Source organism: Propithecus coquereli, unplaced genomic scaffold (assembly GCF_000956105.1).
Source record: "Propithecus coquereli isolate 6110/MARCELLA unplaced genomic scaffold, Pcoq_1.0 Scaffold217, whole genome shotgun sequence".
In the NCBI taxonomy this organism is placed as follows: Eukaryota; Metazoa; Chordata; class Mammalia; order Primates; family Indriidae; genus Propithecus; species Propithecus coquereli.
The window spans coordinates 4,848,040-4,865,994 of record NW_012146856.1 but is presented as its reverse complement, the minus strand read 5'-3'; the positions used below and the strand labels follow the sequence as shown (position 1 = coordinate 4,865,994).

The 17,955-nt window shown below is 43.2% G+C and overlaps 1 protein-coding gene across 2 annotated transcripts; it reads right to left on the bottom strand.

Annotated features, from left to right (window-relative positions):
- Positions 1 to 437: 437 nt before the first annotated feature.
- Positions 438 to 10,316, bottom strand: TSN (translin). Of its 2 annotated transcripts, XM_012644676.1 has the most exons (6): positions 10,010 to 10,316; positions 8,476 to 8,569; positions 7,391 to 7,487; positions 5,635 to 5,750; positions 4,609 to 4,688; positions 438 to 2,690 (listed from the first exon to the last, which is right to left on the bottom strand). In XM_012644676.1, the coding sequence occupies exons 1-6, from the start codon at positions 10,073 to 10,075 to the stop codon at positions 2,457 to 2,459; spliced, it is 687 nt and encodes a 228-aa protein (XP_012500130.1). In that variant the 5' UTR covers positions 10,076 to 10,316; the 3' UTR covers positions 438 to 2,456. The 2 variants fall into 2 exon arrangements, with proteins under 2 accessions (XP_012500130.1, XP_012500131.1); XM_012644677.1 differs by lacking the exon at positions 4,609 to 4,688 and having other exon boundaries at positions 2,617 to 2,690; positions 10,010 to 10,315.
- Positions 10,317 to 17,955: the final 7,639 nt, after the last annotated feature.

Below are 17,955 nucleotides of genomic sequence, written 5' to 3'. Positions count from 1 at the left end.
ATTACTTCAGACTCAGGGAAAGTCTTTGGCGTCTGGCATGACAATGATGCTCTATTTGAAAAGGAGGACAAATAGTTTAGTCCAGACCAAGAAACAAGAAATCTTTAATTTCTGAGTACACAATGAAACCATGCCAGTAGCAACCTACAAGGTTTGTCTCATCTCTTTAGCCACCTGTGTAAGTAAAGGTCTCAAAACACTTCCAAGGCTTTCCTTCTTTATTAAATTCCCTTAAGCATTACTATTATTCAAAGTTTAAGACAAGGCAAATCTCACCAAGCACTTATGACTGGTTCTCTTCTTCTTCCTATAAATAAATCCGTAAGATTTATGGTAAGGAAGTATCCCCTAATTCATCTCTTTCTCTAACCTGCTTGATTTTCTAAAATTGAAAAACTCTGGTAATACTAAAACCAAAGCCAAGGTTTCATGACACCTTCAGTTAAACTACCTTTAATTCCCCTAACCCAGGTAGACCACACAAATGTTATCTGCACTTGCAGTAAAGAACTCTGAGTGGCTGGTGTCTTTTGGTTAGTGTGACCATTACACAGCAGTATGTGCTTGTCATCCTGGCCTTGTTCAGCCTCAAAAAATATTCAGAATATTTATTCTCCACATAGAAGAGTTCTCACAGCAGCACACTCAGTTACAAAAGGACCAAAAAAATCTTTTATTGCTTTACAACAAGCCAGCAACAAACACAATTGAATACTTATAAACATGACTCTTCTAAATTCTCAAATGGAATTCCAAGGCCAGAATGCGCTCCTCCACTTAAACTACATTTGTTAAAACTGAAATCCACAACTTCTGGCAAGTACTTTAATATTCTCAAGCAGAATCAACACATTAAGAGGCAAAACTTAAAAAAAAAAACCTATATCAAACTTACTGCCTATGTCTGATCACACAATTGAAAAGCCTTTTACGGTCAATCCAGGCAGTGCGATTTAGTGCACATTTTAAGTGACCATCCTGGGCATTTTTAAGAACCTAACACCTTTTTCTTTCTACAAATTCTGCAGAAAGAGCTGTCAAGAAAATTGTTCTAAAATCCAACAATGCACAGCAACTCATGGCCTCATTTCCTCTTCTTTCTTCATGATGGAAAATGTAGTCAGCCTTTAATTTGGCCTGATAAAAGCTGTAAAGACTAGGCCTATTTGTTCCCGCGGTATAAACAGGAAGCCCAAACTGATTATTACGCAAGAAAAGGTGATACTTTTAAATACATCATATTATTCTGGAAACACTAGCACTTTCCTTTCAGTGGGTATCAAGTAACTATGAATTAAGTCACCACTTTAATAATTTTAATTCAATAGCAAGAGCTACCTGGCAAATAATCTTAGTACTATCTGAAAATGGGGATGAGGGTTGCCAACAAGATTTACATGACTTGCCCAAAAGTGTAAATTTAAAACCTGACTGTTGGGATATCCACCAACCTGAAATTTCTTACTCTAAAAAACATTACCAAATCAAACCAAATTTTTTTTAAGTCCAAGGTTTTCTCTTTCTTCCAGGCAAAGCACGGTATTTTTCTTTAACATACTAGTCAGGGTTTTGCTCATTAACTTATGTGGGTGGCTTTATATTTCTAGACCAAACAGTACAGTTGGCTGATAGGAAAAAGGTTTTACAGTTTAGGAATGTATCACAGGACTTGTTAATTCAAGATGTGGGTGGAGACAATTTTTCAATTTTTAATTGCTGCAACAGCATAATGTTAAGGCAACATCAGAAAATAGAGGTGTTTGAAGACACTAAGCTCTACTCCCTGCCTGGTAGAACCAAATGATAAGATGTTACTAAATCTTTTAATACAAAAACTTTCCAAATAATCTGTAGAGCCTGACTCTGCAGTTTAATCTTTCATGTTTTATATGGCAGTGAGAGAGAACCTGGGCTATAACTCCCTTGGCAAAAAAAATTCAACATTTGATTTACTCACAAGGCTTAAAATGAGGAAGGGAAAATATAAAATAAGTTCTCCTTGCTTGACAACCATCCTTTCTAATTATCTATTTTTATACCGTATCCAGGCTACACCTGGGCATGGATGGCTACCTTGGATATAGAAAATTTAAAGCGTCACATCTGGAAGAATCACAAACAAGACAATAAACTTCTCAATCAGTACATCAACAGTCAGGGTAAGCAAGAAAAGGGCTTTACCAAAAGGTTGACATTTACACTTTTTGACAGAACTGAAATACACTGAATTACAGAGCAAAGTCACTGAAACAATGAAGAAAATTCTGTCCATGTAAAGGCTATTATTTTTACCCCCAAAAAAGTGTGTCAATTCTGATACTCACACCACACAACTGGTTAAGAAAATAAAGCGCAGTGTTTAGCAACTGGGCATCCTAACTACCGTAAGAGGCACTCTGTGCTCACCCTCCCTGGCAACCGCAGAGGTCAGCAAGGCCAGGGGCAGGGAGAGCCTCCTATTTTTCAACACAAGCCGCTGCCGTCTCTTTATTGAAGCCCCGGATGGAGAGGTCATAGACCACCTCCTCTACTTTCTTCACGTCATATTTCAATCCATCATAGCGCTTCCTCAGGGAGTCATTTTTCAGGTTGAGAAGACGGAAACCGGAATCCAGCTCATTGATGAAGGTGGAGATGTGGAGAGGCCGAGAGTAGTCTCCGGCAGTCACGCTGTTGACCGACAGCCTCGACTACACAAGGAAAGAGAAACAGGCACATTAAACGTGACTCCTCTCTGGCATGTCTTCCTCCAAATCACAATAGAAGAACCTCAGGCGTAAACAGCCTTACTGATGTTCTACCTCACGGTACATGTAAGCACAGACAAAACAGGACCTTCTCCTGAAAAGAACCCCACTGAAAATGAGACAATTTCTACCAAGCAAAGATTTAATGTAACTAACATCTTCTAAAATTTCTCTAATTTCTTAAAGTGGTTGTTGTGCAATACAGTATGTTAAATTATGCAAGTGTCAACTTTATAGCTCATCTGCTAATGTACAGAAGTGTGATCACAGCAGGTCTGCTACCTCTTCCAATCTGGGCCAATGACGGTATTTCGAGAGCCCACCTCCTGAGCTGCAACTCCAGTCACCCAGAATCAGTAAGACAGAGATGGGATAAGAAGCTAAAATGAAGTCAATGCAACATTGTCTTGAAGAACAGGTAAGATTTATTTCAAGACCCAACTCAAGATTTCTCTTCTCCATAAAATCCTCCCCATTCTTCCCTAAACCACCCTGCAAGTGCACTCCCAACACATACGGTCTTAAAGACACCTCCCACTTAACAGCTAGTATTGACAAGGAGCTTCAAGTTTACTGATCAGATGTCACCAACAAGCCTGAGGCAGATGATACAGCCTGCCAGCGCCCCCATCTTTCTGAGCGTCCGTCCAACTTTCACCATACACATGTCCACCCCGACAGACTCCATTTCTGCCTGCCCTACAGGCAAGGCACTGGATGTTAAACACAAGCTGTGTGCACGACTTCAAAGAAATATGCTTAAAGTGAGAGGATACGCGCTTTTCCCTATTTCCTCCTCTACTGGCTAGAGTGAAGACGTGAGCAACCAGAGCTGGAGCAACAGTTCTGGAACGTAAGGGAGAAGCTACAAGCTAGAAGGACTCATGGCCAAAGATCAGGGAATGATCGCACCAGCCCTGGACTACTCTCCTCTGGAGGAAGGACAGGCAGACTTCTTCTTAAGCAGCCAGACAGTAAATATTTTCACCTCTGCAGGCTGCACAGTCTCTGTCACAACTACTCAACTCTTCTATTGACAGCTTTTTTTCTTTTTTAAATTTTAATAGGACAATTTCCCAAGAGAGAGATTAAGGGGATAAAGGATAAGAATAACTTCTACAGTTACACAGATAAATTGTTCTCTAAAATGATTCGATGAATTAACAGTTACCAGGAACATACATCTTGCCATTACTCTAAAAGAAAGAGGTATTATCATTTTTTAAAAATTCACACATTGGACTAGGTGCAGTGGCCCACACCTATAATCTCAACACTTTGGAAGGCCAAGACAGAAGGATCACTTGAGGCCAGGAAATCAAGACCAGCCTGGGCTACATAGCAAGACCCCATCTCTACAAAATAAAAACTGGCCGGGCATGGTAGTACATGCCAGTAGTCCTAGCTACTCAGGAGGCTGAGGTAGGAGGATCACTTGAGCCCAGGGGTTCCAGCATGGGTGACAGAGCAAGACCCTGACACTATTAAAAAAAAAAAAATTCACACATTAAGCCAGGCACCATGACGCACATCTTTAGTCACAGCTACTCAGGAGGTTGAGGCAGGATGATCACTTGAGCACAGGAGTTCAAGACCAGTCTAGGCAACACAGCAAGAACTCCAACTCAAAAAAAACACAACTCACACATTAGTTAAGTATGCACACCTACTTCATCATGCGGACTGGCTTCTGACACCTACCAAACTACAACATATACATACAGTGCACAGTCATTGACTGCGTGGTGACCAACAGATGGCTTAGAAAAGAATTAAGCTTTCTTGAATTTTGATACCCATTTAAAAAACTGACAGTGAAGTGGAAATATCAAAAAAGCAACCAGCAAATTACTAAGCTTACCAGTTCACTAGCAAGAATTAGAACTCCTGAGAGGTAATCTTCTACATCCAGATGAAATCCTTTCTCCCGATCTGGCTCAACTAAAAAGCATCAAAATAAAGTCATGATGTGAATGCAATTTAAGCTTAAGAATATAAAAATATATATAATTGATGAAACTTTTAAAAACTGGCTTTTGAATGTGTTCACACCCTTGGCAAACTAGACCTCACTGTGTAATTTTCGAGCTCCTAAGCAAAATCCAATTTTTCCTTCTGTTCTTATCTCAAAAAGTAATACCACCAAGAATGGTATCTAGTTATGTTAGAGAATATCTCTTCTTGTTACAAGGTGCATGCTGAAGCAATTAAGGGAGAAGTCATTATATCTGCAACGAACTTTCAAATGGTTCACACAGACAGACATACACACACACACACACAAAATGAGAAGACTATGCAGATATGGCAAAATATCAATAAGTAGTAAATCTAAGTAGGGTGTAAACAGGTATTCATTGTACCACTCTTTCATCTCTTCTGTGGACTTGAAATTTTTAAAAATTAAATTTGAAAAACTAAAAGAAACACCCAAGTGCAAATGAGCAAGCCACTTACTGCATATTTTTAGTTTTGGTGTTTCCAAGTGTAACTGGCCCTCCCTGTCAACCAATCGTGATCAAAAAATATTTGGGGAGAAAAAATATTAATACAAATTTTTAAAAACAATACAGTATAACAACTATTTATATGTCATTTACATTAAATATTATAAATGACCTAGAGATGATTTAAAGTATATAGCAGGATTTGCATAGGTTGTATACAAATACGTCATTTTATATAAGGGACTTGAGCATCCTCAGATTTTGGTCATCAGGAAGAGTACTGGACTCAATCCTCCTTGGATACTGAAGGATGACTGTAACTGGTTTTCTAGTTAGTTCTTATTTATTTTAATAAATAGAAAGTGCAAGCAAGAGCCCTTTCCACCAAAAACTAAGCTACCATGCCTGACACTACAGATCCCACCAATGAAGACACTTACTGCCAAGAATTTCTGTAACTGCTTCTCGAGTAACTAGTGTTTCTGTTTCCAAATACACAACAAATGCTGCCAAGAAGACCAAGCGCTGCAACACAAACCTCCAGTGTTCATGAAATCTGCATGAAAGTAAGCATGTTCAGGTTTCAAGGTTAGGGGCCTTAGCACAGTTAAAGTCTAAACAGTTTAGAAATGGCATCCTTTTTCACATAAAATTTTATGTGAAACCCAAATATATAAAACATGTAAGAGCAATATGACATTCATATATATTAGACAGATTTAGTATAAATTTTACAAGTGTAAAAATGTAATATTTACTTACTATAAGTTTACTCAATAAGAAGTATGATTTAATTTTGATGAATATGAAAATTTACAATTAAAGATTATGTATGACATGGGCAATTGTGCTGTAGAAGTTTAATCAGTAAAGAAAATGAGATTACTCTGAGAAAAATAAAAAGTTGCAACTGGACTGATGACAACTGCAACTGTGTATGAGCCTCAACATCTAACTTGTTCCTACATTTTGCTTTGAATGTAAGGTATCAAGAAAATCCTGATTCACAAAATTACCATTTGCAATCACTAAACAAATGGACTTAAAACCTCAGGATACTAAGCTAGAAGCCTGAGAAAAGAATAGAAATGTTCCAACCTCTGGATATTTATGTTATGCCTCCTGATTTGCAAATGTGGCAACAAATTCAAAAACATTTCTCTACACGATGCCCGTTAAACAAAACCTTGTGAGGGCCAAATCCAGCTGGGGGGCAGCTTATGTGTGACCTTCAGAGTAGATGGTCTTTAAAGACCCTACCAGTTTTACTTCACTGTGCTTTAGTTATATTACCTTAAAGCAAGGGTAGGGAATTTACTCTGTAAAGGGCCAGGTAGTAAATATTTTAGTCTTTCTAGGCCACTTTCACTGTCTGTCACATATTCTTATCTGTGTGTTTTTCTTCTGTTAACAACACTCTAAAATATAAAAGCAATTCTTAGCTCCCAGAAGCAGCTGGCCACCAGTAGTTTCCAACACTTGCCTTAAAGAATCTTCTTGTGAAGTTACACTATCCACCCCAACTATGTATTGTCCATATGTGTGTCTTAAAGAACATCTTTTTCAGCAAGAAAATGCAAGCAGAAATTCTTGATTGTTATACCATACTTTATCAACACTCAGATATAATTTTTCCCAGTTTAACACCTACAAAATCAGGATACATTTTACAATCCACATTTCACAATTATGACAAGAAAAATTTTTCTTCCCTACTGGAACATAAAATAATGGTGTATCTTAAAATTAATGGTGTTGCAGACTCAATGAGATATGGCATAAAATAGTAGCTAAATATGTCATTGATAGTGAAATTCAAGCTTTCAGGGAAAACTCAACTCCACATATACACTGTCACCTAATCCCATAACCTTAATAGCATAACCATGGTTCATCCAATTTCACAAGAAATTGGAATATAGCAAAAAGATGTTCTCGATTTTGACCTTCATACCACATTTTCTTTTTAATTACTTTTTCACTGCAAAAGTAATACATGTTCCTTAAGAAAATTTTTAAAGTAAAAAGGAGGAAAAAACAAAATCACCAATTCTGTCACCAGCATTATCAGTCTGATTCTTTTTGTTATGTAGAGGGATATTTACCTAGTTGTAAGCAATCCTTCAATACGTATAAATTTTTGCCTGCTCTTTTTTTAAAAATTATTTTAAAAATAATGCTACTTTTCTTACAAACCTGTAATATTGTTCAGCAGGAAACTTGGTCTTCAAAGATGTTAGATGTGTTTTTACTGTACCAAAATGTTCTCGAGCTTTCAAACACCTCTTTGGAACTGATCACAAAAGATAATCAAATGTAACAATAAAAAACTTACAAAATTTCAAGTACAGTTCTTGCTTAATAATCTACGTAGTCTATTTGGAAGTTAATCACCTTTTTTTTATTTTAACCTCACAACCACATGTACACATCTCTGTTTTTCAACCTGGCTCTCAAAATATCATCTCTGTTTTCCTACTGATTAACCATACTGAAAAATAAACAAGCAAAAACTTGCTGAAAAGGAATATGTTAGGAGACACATTAGTAATTAGTAAGTTGTCATAAATAACCTCATCTTTAAAGGGCTGTGCGTGCACCAGCTGCTATTCCTATTCAGTCCTCAGAGGATTCCTAAAACTCGACTGCTTCTAGCTCTCATACTTGGTCAAAAAAAGTCTTTACCATTATTCGCAATCAGGCTAACTCCATACCATGGAGAAAAATGGCTTGCCTCTGACACCAGTAAGTTACATTATTGTATCATTCCCCAACTGAAAATATATTTCAGCTCTTTTAGCTATGCTGGCTGCACCTTACAACAAAGGTTCCATGTCTAAACTTGACATATTTGATTTTCATTCAAGGGGGTGGCTTAAACACATTCACTTGAGAACATTTTACACTGTTCACCTCATATTTACAAAGCATATTAAAAGGTTTTTGATCACGGAAAGGTTGAATTCAAATGCACAAAAGGGGCAAGAAAAAACCAGCTAGATATACAAAAGAGTTATTAAATAGCTCTAATTATCATCATCAGAATTCCATCACAACAGAAAACATCCCTATTTAAACTATACTATGTGGAAGTAAAAAATCAACCAAAACACGAATGTTAATAACGTAAACCTATAAAATGATCGAATCACCTATTTCTTCAATTTTTACTCACCATAAAGCACAACAGACATTTTCGTAATATCTTCTGGACGGAAATTAACTCTCTAAATAAGAGATTGATAAATTGGATAAAAAATATTCAAAATCAAAGAACTTACTGTCCTGAAACCCAGCACCCTGATGGACCCCTTGCAGTAGAGTTAAAATCTCACGAGCTGTTTGTTCTAAACTCTGTACAACTTTTCGGATTTCCTGGAGAGAATTAAAAATCAAAATCAGATAAACTCAACATAATTACTATCAGACTCATACCAAACACACTAGATAACTTATTGGAACTACCACACATTTACTTACATTGAAAACGCTAATAATCTTCACAAGGACTAAACTTATACAAAAAATAACCAGGTATGAATTCTGACTTTTCCACTTACTTCCTCTATGAGACTTTAGGAAGTCACTAAAAAGCCTTGGAGTCCTCAGGTGACCAGAATAATAGCCAACCATCCACCCCAAATATCCAACTGGGACACTATAAAATGAAGATTTAGATGCAATACAAGGGTATTTTTTTCACTAATTCATGTTACAAATATTCACTGAGCACATTTATGTGCTAGGCACTGTGTAAATATTGGGAAACCAAGCAGACAATCCCTTCCTCTGGCAGTTGATCGTATAATGGAGGAGTTAGATATTTTTTTAAATAATCACCACACAGCCGGGAGCGGTGGCTCATGTCTGTAATCCTAGTACTCTGGGAGGCCAAGGCGGGAGGATCGCTTGAGTTCAGGAATTAGAGACCAGGCTGAGCAAGAGCGAGACCCCATCTCTACTAAAAATAGAAAAATTAGTCGGTGTCGTGGGACATGCCTGTAGTCCCAGCTACTCGGGAGGCTGAGGGACGAGGATCGCTTTATCCCTGGAGTTTGAGGCTGCTGTGAGTTAGGCTGACGCCACAGCACTCTAGTCCAGGCAACAGAGCGAGACTCTGTCTCCAGAAAATAAATAAATAAAATAATCAGCACACAACAAAAGCTGACATACTACTAGAAAACATGACGAGAAAGGGATCATTTAGATTGTGAGGTCCAGAGAGTGAATGTAAGATAACCAGGAAAAGAACAGGAAAGAAGCAAATTCCAGGAAAAGCAAGCAGTACATGCAACAGTCTTGAGGCAGGAAACTATCTGTAGCACTAGAGGAAAAAAAAACAGGTAAGGCAACACAATACACAAAAGGAGATAGCGCAAAATGAGACTGGAGAGAAAGATCTTGTGGGCCACAGGAGAATGGATTTTTATCCTATGTGGGATGAGAAAACATAGGAGGGTTTTAAGCAGGACTGGGTCACATGTGCTTTTAAAACACCAATAACAAATTCATGAAATGCGCGGTGGCCGAAACTCTAGCGAGCCAAGCATTTGACAGAAGTGCTGAAAAGAAGGAAAACCGATACTCAAACGAGGCAGGTGATGCTGAAAAGCCAAGACCCGAACACAGGGAATCAGGACAGAACAGCAGAATCTCGGGCAGCGACGAACGGGTTCCCTAACCTGAAACTAGAGGGGAAGCAACCCACCCTAGCAAGCGTCCCCACCGCCCGCGACTGAGCGACGGAGAAGGGCTAGGCGATGTGGCCCAGCTAGGCAAGGAAAGGGAGAGGGGGTGGGGAGGGAGGGGGCTCGCCTCTCGGATATCCTGCTCGGCAGCCAAAAAGCCCTGCAGCTCCACGAAGATCTCGCTCACAGACATGGCGCCGGCTGCACAACAGTCAGCCAGTGCAGCAAGGGCAGCCAGAGAAATGGGTTCCGGAGACAACCAGCGTAATCAATCGCAACGACCGCCGCCGCCGCTGCCGCCGCGTCCGCCCGGCCCTACGCTGAAGCCGTCGCTGGGGTCCTCCGAGGTCCGCGGCGCGCAGAAGGTCGGGCTGTCCGCCGCGCTGCCTGAGGCACCGCCCGCAGCGTCCGGTGCCGAGGCGCGCTTCGAGAGGGCTTGGGAGGAGGATAGAGTGGGCGGGGCTTCCGCCTGGGGTCTTCAGACAGGCATCGCCGGAAACAGCCCGCAAAGGGGGGGGGGGCGCTCGTAGCACGTGGGCCTGAGGGAGGCGAGGCGGGGCGGGGAAGCGGGGTATTATCCTGTGCGTATGTATTTATTTTACATACAACGGCTCGTGGGGGAGAAATTCTTCACGACAGAAAAGTATGTGTAATAAAGCAAGGCGCCGAAGGATGTAGACAGAGTGCAGCCTTCGTGTAAAAATAGGGAACAATGCATTCAAATTTGCAAAATATGCACGAGAAAATAAAAGTACGTAGGTAGGACTGTAAGCAGGGGATGTATTGGGAGCAAAAATTTTCTCTATGTCATTCTTTTTTAGTTTAATGTCTTCTCTATATGGTTGAATTGCCTATTTTTAAATTAAATGGATTTGTAAGCGTGTGCAGTGCTTCACTCAACACCTCCTTCCTCTTATTCCCCTTCCCTGACACAAGCAGTGTAACGGTTTCTTCTTCGTCCTCGAAGAGTTATTCTATATACACCTGCCGGGCACATACAGATGCGAGTGTGTGTTGCACTCTCCAAATGAATCAGAATGATTCTTATCAACTAACTGATATTTCACTGCTTGCTTTGTGCCAGACATATTCTAAATTTTTTACGTGAAGAATCAGAAATTTATTATCATGAGAAGTGAAGTGGATGCTGTTATTTTATAAATGAAGTACCTATGGTAACAGAGGTAATTGACTTGCGAAAGTTTGGTTCCCAGTATCGAAGCTGGGAACCAAATGCTTTGTCTTAATCACTGTGCTATTATCACCTATCTACCATTTAGCGATAGTAGTTGCTAGGGACTTTAAACACTTTATCTTACAGAAGTAAGAGCAGTTGTAAAATTAATAAAAGAAAAAAAATAAACACTTTATCTTACTTGACCCCCACAACCTTACTATGTGACAGGCTAAAAAAACTCGGTTTTAGCAACTTTCCCAAAGAGGATTTTTTTTTTTTTTTTTTTTTTTTGCCTGCCTACCTCCAATATCATGTGCTATTTTGTGGTCCAAAAATGTAGGCAATAGAATCTCATAATTCACCCAAAAAAAGATAAAAATAACAATAGGAGCTAATATTTATTAAGACTTAGTACCTGCCAAACAAGTTCTTAGTACTTTTTGTGTATTAACTGACTTCATTTTTCAAATCCTGCAACATATCCATCCATGCCAACTCAAAGATTGTGAATTTCAAAATTCTAGCAGGAACAGGAGTCTGCCAAAAGATTTTTTTCTTGAAAATCTACAGTGGTTTTTGTAAGTGTCTCCTGAGGGCGTCTTTTCTCATTTGTCAAGTCAGATTTAATAATACTTATCTTTAAAAGTGAAGAAGGTTACCAAAAATGTGTGCAAGATGACTTTCTCTATGAATCTGACTATTCTAGATACCTCATGTAAGTGCACTCTTAAAATATTTCTCCTTTTTTGTCTGGCTTATTCCACTTAACATAATATCTTCAAGGTTCATCCATGTGTCAGAATTTAATTCCCTTGTAAGGCTGAGTAATACCACATTTTGTTTGCCATTCATCCGTTGGTGAACATTTGGGTTGTTTCCATCTTTTGGCTATCGTGAATAATGCAGCTATGAACATTGGTAAACAAGTGTCTGTTGAGTCCCTGCTTTCAATTCTTCTGGGTGTATACCTGAAAGTGGAATTGCTAAATGTTAAATATTATTGTTTATTTTAAAAATGAAACATAATTCTAGGTTTTCACCATACTGTTTTCTACAGCAGCTGCGCCTTTTTACATTCCCCCCACCAATATATAAGGGTTTCAATTTCTCCACTTCCTTGCCAACACTTGTTATTTTCTGTGTGTGTATGTGTGTGTGTGTGTGTGTGTGTGTGTGTGTGTGTGTGTAATGGCCAGCTTCATGGGTGTGAAGTGGTATCTTATTGTGGTTTTGATTTGCATTTTCCTAATGCCTAGTGATATTGAACATTTTTTCACGTCTATTAGCCATTAGTATATTTTCTTTGAGGAAATACTTATTCAGGTATTTCCATTTTTTAATTAAGTTGTTTGGTTTTTTTGTTGAGTTTTAGTAGTTCATTATATATTCTGGATATTAGTCCCTGATCAGATATATGATTTACAAATATTTTCTCCCATTCCATGGGTTGCCTTTTTCTTCTGTTGATGATATCCTTTGATAAACAAAATTTTAGTTTTGATAAAGTCCAATTTATCTATTTTTTTCTTTTGTTGCCTATGCTTTTGATGTCATATCCAAGAAATCATTGCAAAACTCAAAGTCATGAAGCTTTTCCCTATGTTTTCTTCTAAGAGTTTATAGTTTTAGGTCTTTTTTTTTTTTAAGAGACAGGGTCTTGCTCTGTCCAGGCTGGTGTGCGGTGGTGCAATCATAGTTTGCTGTAGCCTCATACTCTGGGCTCAAGCCATTCTCCTGCCTCAGCCTCCAGAGTAGCTGGGACTACAGGCACATGCCACCTCCCCCAGCTAAAATAAATAAATAACTCTTGTGACATAAACATCATCTTCTCATTTTGTTTTACAATTTTTAAAATAACTTTGAAATGCAAATATTTTAAATGTTTTATTCAGCAAATGCACATACCATGTTTATTAACCCAGTACCTTATCATAGGCTATTTTGGTTGTTTATAGTTCTTTCTATTATAAATGATATAGTGATGAAAGTGTTTGTGAGCCCATATCAGAATTTAGTGTCATTTCTTTTGATAGGACCTGTTTTTAAAGTTCTCAACACATTTTGAGCCATCACTACCCAGAGGGGTTGAACTAATTTCCACTTGGCTGCTCACCAGGGCCTGGGTGAGCCCTGTGGCTGCCCTCCCCCACAACCTGAATATGAGCACTGTAGACACTTGGGCTAATTTAAGGGCAAAGTGACACATTGTTTAATAGCACCCAAGGCTAAGTAATTGTAGCTGCACTTCTGCAAGTTTCCTTGAAGGGTGGGAGAGAGTGGAAACAGACTGATTGGAAGTCAAGGCCTGCAGTGGAAGACAGGGTTAGACCAGGTGAGGAGGGAGGAAAAGGAGACAGGCCTCAGCTGGGAAGAGGGTGCCACGATGCGGACCGCAGGCCCCGAGGGACCCAGGACACCCATGACCCACACCCCATGCTGAAAGGCAGGCAAGGATCCTGGGGTGGTGGGGTGGGGATTGAGTGAGTCAGCTGGGGCCTTCAGAGGGAATCCAGACCCTCCGGGCACCCCTTCTCTCCACTCGCCCGCCCTCATGGGTGTCCACCAGCCTCCCCTGGGACCCTGCTGGGCTTGGGGTCTGGATTTGGGGCTGTCCCTGATGTTAAACCTGGCACAAGGGAGAGCGTAGCTGAAATGACAGAAGCTCACAGGGGAAAAAGAAGAAAATTTCCGTCAATGCTTCAGGTCCTACGGCCCTGAGTGCTCTGTGGACTGAATTTGAGTTTGTCAGCTGACATGTATTGAGGCCATACCGTCTAGGCTGGTGACACGAACAAGAGTTTCTCCCCAACTCCTTCCTACAGGGTCACCCCTTTCAGGCCCAGACCCCCTGTGCTATGGACTGACTGTTTGTGCCCGCTTCCAAATGCACATGTTGAAGCTCTAATCCCCAATGCGATGGTGTGAGGAGATGGGGCCCAAGAGTGGAGCCCTGACGAAGGGATGGGGGCCCGCAGAAGAGATGCCAGGGAGCTGCTTCCTCTCTCTGTGTCATGTGAGGACACAACTGAAGACACTTTGTACAGACCAGGAAGAGGCCCTTACCAGACACCAGTCTGCCCGCTCCTTGGCCGTGGACTTCCAGCCTCCAGAACCTTGAGAAATAAGTGCCCATTGTTTATAAGCCTCTCAGGCTGTGGCACTTTTGTTACAGCAGCCCAAGCTGACCAAGAAACCTTGCGACCAAGTAAGGGGCAGCTGGGCACGGCCAAGCCGACTGACCCTGACACTCGGGCCCGATATTGAGGGTGGCAAGTCGGATGACCCCACAGGGACCAGGCAGAGTGGTGGGAGGGAGAGGAATGGAATTTGGGGGGAAGTGTGCAGGGCTGAGCAGGAACCCCAGCCCCTCCTGGTGCCCGCCTGTGTCCTCCTGCCAGGCCTCAGCCTGCTGCCTGCCCTCCTGCCACTGCCCACCTCACGTCCAGCCCCCTGCCCTCACTGCGCTTGGCCCCCAGCAGGTGCTCCGGTCCACAGGTGGGGAGTGCAGGGGGAGGTGCCTGGGTGGTCAGCGAGGGAAAGGAAGGGGATGACATGCACTGAGGACTCAACATCCACTAGGGTGTGTGGAAATGCCTGGGGGCATTTTGGTCGTTACGATGACTAGGGAATGGTACAAAGGTAGCGTGCACGGGACAGTCCAGCTCAGTGAAAAACTGCCCCACTCCCATGCAAACACAGAAGGAAGAAAGGGAGGCAGCCGGAAGAGGCTGGCCTGGCACCCATCTGTGACCTCCAGGACCTGCCCCAGCAGGTAGCTCCCAGCATACCCAGGCAGGCCCAGCACCAGTGTTTTTCTCAGAAAAATCATGCAGGCTACATGGGTCATGGGAACCGTATTTGTTTCCTGTGGCTGCCATGACAAATTATTAAATACCACGTACTCAGGGCTTAAAACAACACAAACATACTCTCTCAGAGTTCTGGGGACTAGAAATCCAAGTTCAAGGTGTTGGCAGGGCCACTCTCTGGAGGTTCTAAGGAAGAGTCGTCCCTGCCTCTTGCTGGCTCCTGGTGGTGGCTGGGGTGGTGGCTTCCCTAGCTTGCAGCTGCGTCACTCCCACTCTGTTTGGGTCATCACTTGGTGTTCTTCAGCTCACTGGGTCCCTGAAGGACCTCCCTTGGTGAGAGAGAGAGAGTGTGTGTGTGTGTGTGTGTGTGTGTGTGTGTCCAAATTTCCCTCTTCTCATGAGGACACCAGTCATTGGTTTACAGCCTGCCCTAACCCAGCGTGACCTCATCTTCATTTGATTCCATCTGCAAAGACTGTTTCCAAATAAAGTCACGTTCACATGTAGCGATCTAACAGGGACTAGAACTCGAACAGAACTTTTGCAGCTGGGGACAGAATTAAACCTAGTACAGAGATCAATGCCCCAAATCTCTACTCCTGCTATTCAAAGTGTGGTCTATGGAGTATCAGCCTCTTCTGGAAGCTTGTCAGAAACACAGAGCCTGAGGCCCCCACCGCAGATCTACTGAATCAGCCTCGTACCAAGGCCCCCAGGCAACCCACTTGCTCAGTCAAGTCTGAGAAGCCTTGGGTCACTACCCACCTGGAGGGACATAAGGGGAGGCCAGGAATTCATGGAATTGGTTGGGAAAGCCTGAAAGAGGATTCCCAAGAGAGAGTTGTCAGTTTGCTGTCACCCCTTCCTGGATCCTCCCCTCCCCATAGCAGCTATGAGACATGTCGAGATTTCACTCTCTCACTCTCTCACCCCCACACACCCCAAGGGAATCACCTTCAGGCAACCAGTGAACTTGGTCTGTGTCCTCTGGAATTTGGGGGATACGGAGACCAGTTCCTCACTCACACATCAACATCTAACCTGAGGCCAGCCAGGAGGCCTGCCCAGCAGCAAGGCAGAATGTCATCCCACAACAGTGACAGACAAAAGATTGGCCCTTCCTAAAGGATCAGGAGAATGGGGTCGGCTTGAAAGGCTCTTCTGAGAGGAGCCCCTGGGTGCAGAGCTGAACCCCGCAGGCAGGCGGAAGCCCTGGAAGGCAGGCTGAGCCATGAACAGCAGGCCAGGGAGCACCTCAAAAATGCACTTCGGAGAGAAGAAGCCAGCAACCCAGGACGCGCCACCTCGGAAGCTCCCCGGCCACGTGGCACCTGCCAGTCAAGGAGCTCTTTGCTGCCCTTTCCTCCCTCTCTTCCCTGTCCCCATCCTGGAAGGGCCAAGAACAGAAACTGGGGTAAACGGGGCCGGGGGGAGAAGGTGAAGCCGAGAGGAAGCAGGAGGTGGCCTGCGTTCCCCTTGGGAGGTTTCTTGGCCTGAGGCAGGGCTGAGCTGGGGGAGAGGAGACATTTGATAGTAGATTTTGAACACCAGGAATGCTTCTATTCACTGTCTAAGGAGCGATCACAAGTGAGGAGCTCTTCCCAAGAGTCCGTCCATGGTGCAGCAGGAACAAGCCCATGAGAAGGAGTAACCCTGAGAAAGGATAAAATTGCTCTCCACTCCCACTCTCCTGAAAATCCATTCTGGCCATGAAAACACCGTGGTAAGAGAGTGTTTTATTGGAAGATCTGACTTTGCTACAGTCCGGGAAGGCTCCCCTCAGGAGTTGGGGGGTGCAGGAGGCAAAGGCAGTGAGTGGGGACCGAGAGGGCTGCAGGGAGGGAGGAGGGAGCGGCTCTGGTCCTCCCCACAACCCCTCCCAGCCCTCCCTGCAGGCCTGATCCCCTCTTCCGCACCACGATACCAGCCACCCTCCATGGTTCCAGAGAGTACCGCTGCTGTCCCCTGAGACCAGCTGTGCATGGACTTTAGTCTCATCTCCCTGCTTCCTCTGCAATCCACTCCCCACCTTCCACTCCACTCAATTACTTGCTAGTAGTATTCGAAAAGTATAAACAGCCACAGTCCTGCTTAAAACCCTCTGAACCTCCTGCATTTACAACAAAACCCCGAATTTTATACCTTGACACACAAAGCCGTGGAGCTCCAGCCTGCCCCCACCCCCCTCCCACCTGCCACTCTTCCCTCACACTTCCCAGGCTCCAAACACACTGGCAGGTTCCTTTTTTCCAGCCCTAAGGACACTGTACAGGGCTGTCCCCTCTGCCGGACGGTGGGCTCCCAGGTCTTCACCTGCAACTTCTTCCAGCCTTCAGGACTCAGCTCCAATGTCACCTCCTCCAGGATGCTCTCCTGGGCCACCCACTATGCCTTTCCCCAACGGGGCTTTTAAGTCTCTCTTAGCCTGGACCCCACCCTCAAATGTCCTTTACCCACCCCTCCCTCCAGGCTGTAAGTTCCCTAAGGGCAGCAGCACAGGAACAAACAGGAGAGGCTCAAAACACAACTGAGTGAAAGAAGGAAGGAATTAAAAAAATTAAAGAATGGTTAGCAAGATATCAAGGGCACGGGTACCGCTTTGGAGAATTTTTATTTTTAAACTGCCTTTGAAAGGTGTGAATGTAATTTTTTTTTTGGTATGAGCCAATTACCTTGGATTTTTTTGGTTTTTTGAGACAGGATCTCGCTCTGTCACCCTGACTAGAGTGCAGTGGCATCATCATAGCTCACAGCAACCTCAAACCCTGAGCTCAAGCGATCCTCCCGCCTCGACCTCCCAGAGTGCTGGGATTACAGGTGTGAGCCACCGCGCTCCGCCGGCGATTGTTTTACACATTCCAAAGCGAGGCCAAGCCGCGCTCCGCCAGCAGGGGGCGCATGAGCTCGCTCGGCCTCACCCCGCCCCCGAGCCCGCGCCTCGCCACGCCCCTCTCCTGGCTCTACTTCCGCTTCCGGGCGGAGAGCCCGGCGTTTCCGGGCGCGCCGCGTGGAGTTTGTGGTATTGGCAGCTTTGGACATGGCGGCATTGACCGACCCTCCCGGGCCGATCCTGTCGTTGAACCCGCA

Bases quoted from the DNA above. Each gene is read 5' to 3' on its own strand.
- TSN (XM_012644676.1), bottom strand. From the start codon at position 10,075: ATGTCTGTGAGCGAGATCTTCGTGGAGCTGCAGGGCTTTTTGGCTGCC. The intron at 8,570-10,009 runs GCGAGCCCCCTC...AATTCTCTCCAG, and splicing joins CCGAGCAGGATATCCGAGAG to GAAATCCGAAAAGTTGTACA. The intron at 5,751-7,390 runs GTTTGTAAGAAA...ACTTTCATGCAG, and splicing joins CCTGCTGAACAATATTACAG to ATTTCATGAACACTGGAGGT.